This window comes from Mesoplodon mirus (assembly GCF_964341445.2).
Source record: "Mesoplodon mirus genome assembly, chromosome: 16".
Lineage (NCBI taxonomy): Eukaryota > Metazoa > Chordata > Mammalia > Artiodactyla > Ziphiidae > Mesoplodon > Mesoplodon mirus.
This window is the reverse complement of record NC_138992.1, coordinates 33,236,679-33,250,026: the sequence shown is the minus strand read 5'-3', so window position 1 is coordinate 33,250,026 and position 13,348 is coordinate 33,236,679. Positions and strand designations below refer to the sequence as shown.

The window sequence follows — 13,348 nt, the reverse complement described above, 5'->3', positions numbered from 1 at the left end:
TTCATCTTCCCACTTTACTGCTCTCTGTGACTCCCAACCCAGTACTGTTTTCACTGTACCACATACTGGTGCCAAATGCACCTGCAGTATCTCCACCTGAGCCTCTGACCCACCCCCTTCCACTCTCGCCTCAGGTATTGAGCCCGAAGCAAGGAAGGGGGCATTCCTTACCTGCCTGCCCCTTCCCACCCAGCATGAGCAAGCACTTCCACAGTCTCCCACCAGGCTGCTTGTGAAAGGTATGGGCTACAGGATAGAATAAGCCCTGTAATTTATTCCTGTCACAGGAAACTTGAATATTAGTTAAATCACAACAGAAGACCAGCCATTCAGGGGTAACATAATCAAACATTTCTCTCAGTCCAAACATACCTGTGGAAGGGAAAACGAATCCAGCTGTCTTTGAATCTGAAAGAATCCCTGAGCTCTTCGTATTCTAGGCACGAGCGCCTTGCGTACTATTTTCAGAACAAAGGTTCTGGCTTGAACATTAAGCATTTCTAACATGGTCTCAGTTAAAAGGCAGCACAGAGATCCCATCCACTGTCGCCCCTCCTCAGGGGTGCTGGGGTTCAGTCCTGAAATGAGAAGCAGGCAGGGCAACCCAATAGCAGAACCCAAGAGTGCCTTGGACACCTTCTGTTGCCTTGCTGCCATGGGGAATGGGGAGTTGGGTGGACGGCAGGGTGAAGCCACAAGGAAGGCAGCTGACGGCTCAGGGCTACCTTGTGTCCTCTGCCGAAAGGTGGAAAAGCCAAGCTGAACCAGGGCTGGGTGGGAATGGACATTTGTGAAGGATGCCAGAATTGCTGAAAAATGGACCTGGGTGTCTTAACATTTTTAAATGTTTTGTAAAGAATGTAATCAGAGTGGGAGTACTGAAACCACGTTATGGGTAAGGGATGCAGGATAAGAGGAGAAGGATAATGATCTCATTTTGAATTGTTTAAAAAAGGGGAGCATGTTTCAATTAAGATGCATTTGTTATAAGTAATAGAAGCCATGAGTAAGAATAGCCCAGGTAATCTTGGTACTTATTGTCTCATGGAACAGAAAACAGGAGGTAGCAGTTTCCAAGGCTGGTCTAGCCATATAACAGTATCTTCAAAACCCAGGCATCTTTTGCCTTTTACCTCTTCCCATCACCCAATATCTTGCCCTGTTTGTTTCTCCTCATGCTTGTTGCCTCATGGTCACAAGATGGCTGCCACTGATCCAAGGATTACATCCTCACACAACTCTTTGAAGGCAGGGCACAAAGGAGCATTTTTGGCAGAGATTTTCTTTTCATAAGACTCACTCTCAGCAGAGAGGAAAACTTATTTCTCCATAAGACCCCAGCAGGTTTCCTTCATGTTTTATTAGCCAAACTGGGCTGCTTAGCCACGCCTAGCTACAAGGGAATCTGGGAAAGCAAGTGTGTGGCTTTCCCAACTTCTGTCATTGGAAATAGGCAAGGGTTGGGGATGGCTTTGGAGGTCACTGCCAAGCATATCTGCCATAGGAATAAATAGAAATGTGGCCAAAACAAAAATAAAAACAAAAATTCCACTTCTGAGGCCAAAGAAAAGGTTTTAGAATATATCTACAGTTTTAGTAAAAAGAAAGTTTTACATATAAACATCTCTATTATTTTAAAGAAAAAAAAAGACAGACCTGTCTTTGTATGCATATTTTACTTCCATACATAGTTTTTTTTTTTTAAAAATAGGACAGCTTCAGAATTCTGCAATCCTTTGACCCAATTTGTCCCAGGGGAAAATCATGGAAACGTATAAGGTTGTATATGGACATGTCTATGCATATGTGTGTGTGTGTTTACAACAGCAAGAAGGTGGAACAACCAAGAACCCCCTTGCTCTGCCAGCCACCAAAGTCGATTACAAGATGGCTTGGAAAGGGGAATGGACCTCTCCTCTTTGTATTATCCTTGGTGTGGTTTGTATCCCAACATGGGCAAGGTTCTGTAAAACCACTGTTTCAAACTCTAGCTTCACCCTTGTCCTACCTGGGAGGGTTTGCACAACGGCCTCCGTACTACATTCAGAATCTCTGCCCCATCCAAGCGCTTGGGTCAAACCCATCAGATCTGTCTCCTCCTTGCCCCAGAGCTGATCCTCTCCCAGGAGACCCCATGCAAAGAAACTTCAGATGAGCCACCACACCAGTTCTCTCAAAATACCAGCCATGCCTGAATCCCAGTGGTGGTGCCTAGGCTCAAACTGAGGTCCCTACTGCAAATGAAAGCCAGTCTGAATCCCACCTTGTGCAATGAGTGGCTTTCAAGGCAGAGGAGCCACAAACCTGGACCCTCAAGGTCTCAATCCATTGTAGGAACAGCAGGATAATATCTACTGGGAGTGAAGCTTCTTCTCAGAGCTGTGATACATTGTGGCACTACAGCTACTTGACTTCGCTACCCGTAGAACCAAATGGGAATTATTCTTTATGAAGGCTTGTGATTTGTTCATTAGCCTTAAAAGGGAATGTTCGTAAAAACAGCAAAAAGCGACGTTAAACCTGTATAGATAATTAAAGTGAACTGAATTTCACTTGCTCCTAATGCTGTAGGCAGAGTAAAGCTGTCTTATTTGCTAAGGAAACACACAAGTATATTTCCCAGCCAACTAAAATGCTAGATACTAAGACCATTTAGAAATTTATATTAAAAAATTGAAAAATCAGTCTGTAAGATGGAAATGAAACCTATACTATGATGAAATTGTTAGAGGTGACAAAGCCAGAGGCCCATAGCTCAGCCTTACAGGAACTATTGATTTTAAGGTCTCTCTAAACTAATAGGAATGTTCCAGGCATAGAGTTAGAATTTTAGTGCTAGACAGAAGCTATAAGATAATAGCATCAGTTGTTGAGTGCTTACTATGTGCTGAGTGCTCTTTTAAGTGTTCTGTGTATTTATACAACAACACAAGACGTCCACACTGTTTTTCTTCCCACCTTTACAGATAATGACTTGCCAAAATCCAGCCAGTAAATGGTAGTGCCAAGATTTGAATCAAGTAGTTTGGCTCTAAAGCCTGTGCTCTCCCACATCTCACAATAGCAGTGTCCCACATTTGGAGGTACTTTCTGTGGGTTGCAAGTGAGTTAACTGGGTCAAGACAGATTGAGGCTAGAGGGAGGATTCCACAGTGGTACCTGGCAGTGGTGGGCTCCCAGGGCTGGCTGCCTCCAGTGTCTATGTCCCCAGGGTGAGCTGCACTTGCCTCCTGCCTCTCCCCAAGACTCTCCAAGACCAGCAGACATATACCCAGGAGTGGAATTTCTGAATGCAAATTCTTGAGCTCGTCCACAGCAGCAAAGCAAACACTGTGAGGCCCAGCACTCCGTGTTTTAACAAGCCTGTGGCTATGCAGCAGGTGTAAAGTGTTGCCAGTGGGGCCCTGCTCTTCACAGGGAATATAATACAGTATTGGACCCAGATTCACTCCCAAGTAATACACCTAAAGCCTCAAAAATAAAGGAATTGTTAAGGAAAAAAGAAGATTTAGGCTTCATAGGATGAAGCATCTTTTAATGGCCCCTAACTCCCAGGAAACCTGCTTCCCATTTCCGAATTCTGCAAATACCCCCATCCTGCCCCGACCACATAGATCACCCTCCTCAGACCAAGGCAGAGGAGAGCCGCAGGTAACCAGGGCCAAAGGAACTCACGTGACCTATTCAGGTACAATAGACAAGAGCTAGTACGTTCCCTCCATCCCCAGATCCTCCCAGAATGCACCAGAGGGTAAGTGCCACCTTTTTGCCATTTCTGACCCTCCCCTCTCCACCATCCCCTCTCCCCTCTACCACACCCTCCCTCCAACTCATGCAGAAGCCAAAGGGACTCTGTGACTAGTCCGAGGCTCTGATGCCTCACAAGCGTGTGTGGTTTGTCAGTTGTTTCATAGCTGCTTGGCATCGTTTATGGAAAGAGGATCTTCCTCTTTCAGTTGGTGCTAAAATGCAGGGCTTCCTTTGTGGCACTGTCACCTAGACTTTCATCTCTATCCAGCCAGCCAGGGGGCGCGTTCCCTGTGGGCTTTTGTTGGGAGTTTGCCCTTCTAAAGGGCCAGTGCTGAGCGTGAATTCCTTCTATGTTTCCAGAGGCCTCGTTCTGGCCAAGCAGCCCAAGCTGGACTGGAAACAGTCGTCTTTCTTCAAAATCTAACTCCTTAGCTCCGCAGCGAAGGAGCAGCCTCTAGGCTGAGAAACCAGTGGCTCAAGGGCTCCACCATGAGGAAGTCAGGAAACGCGACCTCAGGCAAAACATTTCCAGGATCTTCCAGAGCAGGTACCACCCGCAGGAAGCCAAAGCCTTCCAGCAGTAGTAGGAATAGAAATTTGGGTACACTCAGTGAAAAAATGATGGGATTTAAAGCCATGACAGCTGGGTTGGAGTCCTGCCTCTAGCTTTTACTCGTTGCATGGGCTTGGGCAAGTAACTTGTCTAAGCCTCAGATCCCTTATAAACTATTATTATGACACAGTAGTTCCTCATAAAATTAGGGAACCAATGAAATGATTAGAATAATATGATTGCAAAAATCACCTTATAAATGCTAAGGTATGTACAAAATATTATTTTATTGAGAATTAAATGTTCAAGATACAGTGAAGCACACATTTTTCCTCTTAGAACTTGGACACTATTGTTCTGGTGAGGCAATATCAAGAACATTCTCGGGCTTCCCTGGTGGCGCAGTGGTTGAGAGTCCACCTGCCGATGCAGGGGACACTGGTTCGTGCCCCGGTCCGGGAGGATCCCACATGCCGCGAAGCGGCTGGGCCCGTGAGCCATGGCCGCTGGGCCTGCGCGTCCGGAGCCTGTGCTCCACAACGGGAGAGGCCACAACAGTGAGAGGCCCGCGTACCGCAAAAAAAAAAAAAAAAAAAAAAAGAATATTCCCTTTGACCATTACTCACACAAACTGGCGATGCTCTCTTTCCCTATGATGTGTAAACACGCCAACTCGGAGAAACGAACAGAGCGCAGATGTGGTTGTGAGAGGTGGCGTACGGTGCAGAAAGCCCAGATGCACAAGTCACCTAAAAAGGCCACGTAAAACAAGGACAGCTGTTTTTTCATTGCAGGATGAGTGTGCAGACTACAGACGCCACATTCTTCTGTAAAAAACCCTGCTCTTCTGAGACTCACAACTCAGCTCTACCTCCCTCTCCTACTCTTCACCTTGTCCTCCAGACAGTACTTCACTTTCACTGAAGACTCAAACACCCGGCTCTCAGGGTCCACCCAAGGTGCAAACCCTGGGCTCAAGGTGCAAACTCCAGGCTCTCAGCTCCTGGACTGATACACACATGAACACGCTGGTTCTTGCCAATCACTTTGTTTTTGTTTTGTTTCCAGGAGCCAATTTCTGCTTTTAGGGTCTTTTTGGTTGCCAATCAAGAAACTTAACTTGAACTATCTTAGGCAAAATGTAGGCATTTATTACCTTGACAATGAAAGGTTGTAAAGAATTGGGATAAGACTGGACCTCAGGGGGAGTTAGAGGTAGGACACTTTCTCTAGTTTTGTTGTTAGAATAAAAGTGATCCTTTTCCTTTAGTTTCAATTAGAAAACCTTAGGTAAGGACCCGGCCCTGCCTGGATCACATGCCTCACACTTGTGCCCAAACATATGAAGTACACATTGTGCAGATGAAGTAGCTTTGGCAGCCCTGCAAGAACCACATGGTGGGAGTGGGAGCAACAGCTCCCAGAATCAAGTGGCTGTTATTCCCAGAAGGGAGGGCAAAACAGATATTCTCCTTAATCTCCCTCTGATTGTAATGACTGCACAGAACAGAAATCATGCGTAGAAATTGCTATCTTGGATTCTACTGCCAAGTTCTTAGGTTCTAGATTTACAACTCCTAAATTGTCAAAATTTTCTGCTGACTCTGAGAATCTCTCTTGTGTGCCCAAAGTCCAAAAAGAAAAAGAGATGATATAGGTTCCTCTTTGAGGAGTGAGGGTAGGAGCAGAGGAAACAGCGTGAAAAAGCAATTGAGGAGAATGGAGAACAAGCTTACCAGGAAACTATAGTATGATTGTCAGACAATGCTGACGGAGGTGCTATAAACCTAAATGTTTGTGTCCCACCAAAATTCATGTTGAAACCTAATCCCCCAGTATGATATTTGGGGTGGGGCCTTTGGGAGGTGATTGGGTCATAAGGGCAGAGCCCTCATGAATGGGATTAGTGCCCTTGTAAAAGAGCCCTCAGTGAGCTCCGTTACCACTCCCTCCATGTGAGGACACAGCCAGTAGACAGCTGTCTATAAACCAGGAAGCAAGGTTCACCAGACACTGATGTCAGCAACTTGACCTCAGACTTCCTAGCCTTGAGAACTGTGAGAAATAAATGTCTTGTTTAAGCTACCCTCTACGGTAGTTTTTTTTTTTTTTTTTTTTTTTGCGGTACGTGGGCCTCTCACTGTTGTGGCCTCTCCCGTTGCGGAGTACAGGCTCCAGACGCGCAGGCTCAGCGGCCATGGCTCACGGGCCCAAGCCGCTCCGCAGCACGTGGGATCTTCCCGGACTGGGGCACGAACCCGCGTCCCCTGCATCGGCAGGCGGACTCTCAACCACTGCGCCACCAGGGAAGCCCTCTACGGTAGTTTTTTATAGCAGCCCAAATGGACTAAGACAGTAGGTAATCATGAATGTATAGCAGATCCAATTTGTCTTACATGACTTTTTCTCTAGCGGTATTTGGCTGGTAGGGTGCAAACATGGAAAAACTGGATTGTGGCTTCATAACAGGGTGGAGGAATTTCTTTGAATTTTCTATGTAAGGTAGAAATGCAGATGAAGAACACAGTTCAGGGTATTGATAGAGAATGTTACGACTAGTAATAGAATAGATTGTAGAATCTCAGCTGGATACAAAGAGACACAAAGAAAGGCAGGCTCATGGATTGGGAGAAAGTAGATGAGAGAGAGCTGGGGGGGGGTTCCCATTTAGGTCAAAGAAGAGTGGTAGGGGGAATAGTTAAACACAGTAATACCAATATGTATTTATCTGTATACTCAAATAGAAAATATATACATTCCTTTACTAGGATAGCCCCTGCACTTACAAAGAAATATTCTTACTCAAAAAGGACATACACAAAATGATGTAGCTATGATACAGTTTATTCTAATGTACTAAACCAATAAAATAACAGAACAACTCATTTCCTTGGGAAAAAAAAATCTATATATGCAGGATTGGCTGGACTGACCATAATGTAAAATACATTAAAAATATTTAAGTACACCATACCTAATAAACCTTTCTGTGTAAACAGTAGATACTAGCTTTGCTAAATGACCAGACATTTGGAAAAATCAAAACACAGTTGTAAAACAGATACATAAGTTAAGGTTCCTGGAAACTTAGAAAAAGACTGAATTGTTATGTTTTTACCTGTACAAAAAAAAAAATCTTCAGCCTTTCATTTTCACCTATATTTTCTTTAACAGAATTAAGCCCCAAATTTAAAGGCTTAAATTCTTTTGTCCTAATGCCTCAGGAATTTTAGATTTTCCTTCAAACCTGTTGCTGTCTAAAAAGGAGCAGACCATTTGAAGGGTGGGAAAAACAAAGATATACAGATTTCACTTCTGTGCTACTCATGTAGATTTCTGCTGAGGAAGAGTTCCTGAGTTGGCTACCAGTTCACTCAACTTAGTTCAAAAATATAATAGCTGGTTACAGGATTAAACTGGCATTCTTGTAGCCCAGCAGCAGCTCTCTTTATCACCAAAAAGCAGTTAGTGACATTCAGCCCTTAGCTTAATCTGCACAAATGCAATTTGGGAATTCTGTGGTATGACATTAGCATATTTAAATGTAAAATGCAAAATTCTGAATATGAAAGAATTTATTTTTTAAATATACAAGTTGTTGTGTTTTCTCTATAATTACGTTTTCCATGAACAAATGAAAACCAAAGTGGCAAAAGGAGCTGAAAATTTTGAATGTTCCAAAATGAGAGAACTGGAAAAATTTCATATATAAAGACATGACTGAGGTAAGCTTAAATTGTAAGAATAATTGTTTATTATTGTATGTAATTGAACAGCAAAACAGCCCCGTCTGAAAGCACTGGATCAGTCTTCCTGAGTCCTTCCAAGTCATGATTCTACATGGCTACAAGGAAATATTTTTAACAAATGCAATTTGTCATCAAACAACTAGTTTTTACATTCTTAAATAACCAACTTTGCTATAGCAATGATTTAAATACATGTGCTATTAAAACAAAAGTTATAAACATACTCTGAATTTTTTTCTTTGCCTGTCAGATAATATTAAAAAGAGATTCCACAACTTCTTGATTCCCTAAGAACTAAGAACCAAAACACTAAACATAATAAATAAATATGAAACCTGGAAGCCAGGAAAAGGGGATAGAATACTGAATATAATAAACCAGTGTATTAAAATTCCAGTATTTCAGTATTAAAATATCATCTCAATACAGTTAGGTTTATTGCTACGATAAATAAGCTTCATATTAAGGCACCTGTAATTACCTGTGAGAAAGATTTGGATTCAAAACAAAGGGAATATGCAATATAAAACTTTTTTCTTGCTTTCTGATGTCACTACCGATATTTTATCAATTTTAAGTGTAAGTTTTTGTATGGCAGTAGATGAATGTCTTTGAACATACTTCCTGAATATAGTTAAAATGTTTATGATATTATGATACTTTAATTAATGTATATGGTACCTTAATTAAAGTATGTGATAGTTTAATGGGAAAATAGGGAAAAGTAAGTGAAGATGGATGGCAAAGGACTAAATATCAGAAATATGACAACTTCTAAGAAAAAAAAGTACATTGTAGGGACAGTGAGTACGAGCAGATCTTGGCCAAGTCATTGAACTTTGCTGAGCCTTACTCTCTCCATCTATAAATTTCAATACTACCTGCTTTGTCAAGCTCATAAGGCTGTTGTGAGATCAAATGAGGTGATGCAAAAACACTCGGCAAACTATGAAGCCTTGAACAAATAAATGGCATTATCATAGGCCAAAATAGCTCAAGTTTCTGATATCCTCTTTAACAGATAAAGTTATGGCCTGTTCCTTTTGCATCCACTTGAAAACTTCCAGTTTTAATCCATTAGATAGTTGTGGAATGAATGGAGCAAAAATGTATGCAAAGGGAAAATTTCTAAACCTTATTAACCAGAATTGTATAAAATAATTTGCTGTGAGTGGGGAACCCCACTGCTTGCTTGGGCTCAGGCTACCTCTTGACAGTTCCCTATGATAGAGGGAGCAGACTTCTCAGATGCTGGCCTTTCCTCAGTCTCCCTAACCATCTGTTATCATGCAGCAGGCATCGTTCCATAGAAGAATTAAATCTCATAACAGCATATAAGAGGTGTAGGAGTATAAGAAATATAGCTGAGGTCAATCATAGGTACATTACTCAGCTTGGCACAAAGTTGAAATGGTTCAATAATCCCTACCAGGTTCTCCCTTGCTTGGTCCACAGGCCCTTCCTCCATGTATAGAATGGTTATCTAGGCCAGATTTTTCCAACCTATGTTCTGAGGAACAATAGTTAGGTGAGATGTTACCAGGTGAAAAACAGATCTTTGTTAAGTAGGTTTGCAATATGCAGGGGGAAATCAGTTTATGTACTACAGAATTTCTCAGTCTTTGAGTCTCAGTCTACTGACTATACATTCTAAAGAGGAATGGAGTGTACAATATTTCCCAAACTCATTTGACCACAGAATCTCTACCCACCACCCCACAAAATATCTAGAGGGGCTAACAGCTTTTACAATGCTCTTTGGGAAATGCTATTCTAGCTAATTCACCCTGGTTTTAAACATTCCAGGGCTATGTCTGGCTAAAATTACCCTTTTAATTTCTGAAGGAGCAGAATCATTTTGCTTACAAGGTCAACTATCATGATAACCTAGATTCCACTCCATAAGTATCCTGCCCAAAGCAACTTAGAACTAAATTTCCTTAACTACACACTGAGAAATTCAAAGAAGTTATTCTCATGTTAATGAAAATTATAATCTTTTTAAGGAAATCTTTATGTTCTTCCTAAAACATTAAAAATACAAAGATCTAATTCTAGATCTTAGGACCTAGAATCACAATTACTTTGAGGAGATGGGAGTATTTTATCACATCACTGCAATTAATACTATTACTAACAACAACAATAATAATAATAGGAGGGGGAGATGGAAGGAGGAGGAGGCTGCAACAGCAGTATTGGCTAAGAACTTATTTTGCATCTTAATCCTCATACACACTTTATGAATTTAGGACCTACTATTACATTCCTTTTAAAGATAGGTAAACTGAGGTTTAGAGAGATTAACTGATTTACCAAGGGTCACACAAAGTAGGACAGAATCTCAAACTCTTATCTGACCCTTCACGCCATGCTCTTAACAAATATAATGCCATCTTTTATTTTAGTGATGAAACAAAAGCATTTAGAGGTCATACTCTGACTGTTAAACAGGAAGATTAAAGCATATTTCTATAAATCCAACTTGATTGATATTTGGTTTTGGATTTCCTTTTGAGCAAAATCCTGTGCCCTAAAGAAGATATTTTAGTTTTTTTTTTTTTAAGCAGAGAAAAATAGACTGCTATTTACCAATGATAAGTTTAGATATGTATGGGGAGGGTTTTAAAAATCTGCATCTAACGTGAAGACATTATCTGTAGTTTCCGCCATAACTGCAAAACGTTGATACTCTGAAACTCGTTTCTCAAAGAAATTTGTTTTCCCCTCTAAAGAAATGTTCTCCATAAAATCAAAGGGATTTTCTGCTTGAAAAACCTGAAAAGAAAAGAAATATTGTTAGACATTCTGAAGAAGCCAAATTATATCCCACAAGAAGAACAATAGATAACTCAGGTCTCCCAACACCTGTCTAGTCACCTAAAGATCACACTATTCCCTAGGGTCCTGGAGGCACTCAAGGCTGATACATTTTAAGATGACTAAGATCACCTATTAACCTCTTAAAGAAACTATATGAGCATCTCTGGTATTCTAAGAAGCAGAAAGGAAAAAAAGACTATTTTAAAATGGAAATGAAAGATTTAATGCCAAACTAAAATGACTAAAATGTCTTCACGGTGTGAGAAATCTAAAACACCATAGATATTATAGGCATTTTTCACAGGTATTACCATTAGATAGTCACATCTACATGATACTACAAAATATTAAATTACCAACAATGTACTGTGGACATAAATATGTTTCTTAGTTCATAAGAGAACATATAATCATCAAATTGATGTTAAGGAACCATGATTGGGGAAGACAGAATAAATGCTGTCCATAGTAGCCCCAAACAAAAAGTGGCACATAAGTTGACAAAACTTTTTTACTGCTTCTGAATTCAAGAGGCAGGCTTGGAGATAAAGCTTGATGGAAATGGAGATATTTCTGTGATCCATGAAGAACAATAAAAGAGGATTTTTTTAAATTAGGAATATTCCAGCAGGAATTATGAATACCACAGATAAGAATATATTCAAATAACCCAATTAAAAATGGGCAAAGGATCTGAATGGACAAACGTTTCTCTAAAAAAAGATATACAAAGGCCAATAAGCACATGAAAAGATGCTCAAAATCATTATCCATTAGGGAAATGAAAACCAAGACTACAATGAGATACCATTTCACACCTACTAGAATGGCTGTAATAAAAAAAGACAACTTATTGTGGTCATCATTTCATGATGTATGTAAGTCAAATCATTATGCTGCACACCTTGAACTTATACAGTACTGTATGTCAATTATATCTCAATAAAACTGGAAGGAAAAAAGATAATAAGTGTTAGTGAGGATGTAGAGAAACTGGAACCCTCATATACTGCTGGTGTTAATGTAAAATGATGCAGTGGCTTTGGAAAACAGTATGGTAGTTCCTCTAATGATTAAAAACAGAGTTACTATATGACCCAGCAATTTCACTTCTAGTTATATATCCAAGGTAAATGAAGACATATGTTCACACAAAAACTTATACATGAATGTTCATAGCAGCATTATTCATAATAGCCAAAAAAGCAAACCACCCAAATCTCCATTGACTGATAAATGGATAAATAAAATTTGGTATAATCATACAATGGAATATTATTTGGCCATAATAAGGAATAAAGCACTGATACATGCTAACATGAATGAAATTTGCAAACATTATACTGGCTTTGTATATACCATATACCAGTATATGGTATGTATCATATATTATATGATTCCATTTATATGAAATGGGATTTATAGAACAGGCAGATCTAAAGAGACAAAAAATTAATAATGCCTAGGGCTATGGTGGGGATGGAGGAAAGAAAAGGAAATGACTGATTGCTAATGGGTGTAGAGTCTCTTTGTGGGGTGATAAAAATATTCTCAAAGTGTTGTGATAGCTGCACAACTCTGCAAATATACTAAAACTATTGAATTGTACATTTATTAATAGGTGAACTGCATGTTCTGTGATTTATATCTTTAAAAAGCTATATGTATTTTTTTTTCCAAAAAAAGTTCATATGCTGGGTGTGGTTGAGTTGTGGAACTCTGTGAAATTGCCTGTCAGAAATACTGTTAAGAGGCAGTGAAAAGGTGAGTTATCACTCACAGCAGGATACAGTGGAAAGAGCACAGAACAACAGTCATAGATTCACTGGATTTTAAAACTGGGTATCTTCCAAAAAATCTGATCCAAATCATTCATGTCATGGACAAAGTAACTAAGACCAACCTAAATTAAGTAGCTTGGTTTTGACACATAGAAGTACTCAAATATTTATTGACTAAGCCAAAACTAAAAGAAGAGTTGAAAACAACATTAATGTGGCTTCTATTTAGAATTCTGTATAAATGACAACCATTTGCTAATTTAAATAATCTCTTATTTTACCAAAAACTATCATTATAAGAATAATTCTTTTTGTAGTTCCTTGAGTTCAAAGTTTAGTTCATGTATTTTAAATTGTCTTGCTTTCTTAATAGACATTCAAGGCTACAAATTTTCCTCTGAGGATCTGTTTGGCTGCATTCTACAAGTTGTGATATATAGTAATCTTAATGGCATTTAGTTTATATTTTCTATTAGTTTATATTTTCATTTTTACTCCCATTTTAAAGAATATAGTCTCAATTTCTAAGTAGATGGAACTTTTTGGTAATCTTTTTTTGTTAATTTCTAATTTTATTGCATTAAATCTAAGAGGTCAGTATAATTTCTGCTTTTTGGAATTTATTGAGATATTTTGAAGGCCTGTGGAGAAATAATGTCTTATACTACATCCAGATTTTCTTCTTAGGAGGC

At 39.7% G+C, this 13,348-nt stretch overlaps 1 protein-coding gene and 1 long non-coding RNA gene across 2 annotated transcripts in view; both read right to left on the bottom strand.

Annotated features, from left to right (window-relative positions):
* Window positions 1-4,954, bottom strand: part of LOC309791897 — a 48,879-nt gene extending 43,925 nt beyond the window's left edge. Inside the window, exon 1 of the long non-coding RNA XR_014291578.1 lies at window positions 4,930-4,954. This is a non-coding gene — a long non-coding RNA (uncharacterized lncRNA). The remainder of the gene's footprint in view (window positions 1-4,929) is intronic.
* Window positions 4,955-8,034: 3,080 nt separating this feature from the next.
* Window positions 8,035-13,348, bottom strand: part of RRM2B (ribonucleotide reductase regulatory TP53 inducible subunit M2B) — a 34,917-nt gene continuing 29,603 nt past the window's right edge. Inside the window, exon 9 of the mRNA XM_082601431.1 lies at window positions 8,035-10,830. Within this exon, the coding sequence (XP_082457557.1) occupies window positions 10,678-10,830 (153 nt within the window). The 3' untranslated portion in view covers window positions 8,035-10,677. The remainder of the gene's footprint in view (window positions 10,831-13,348) is intronic.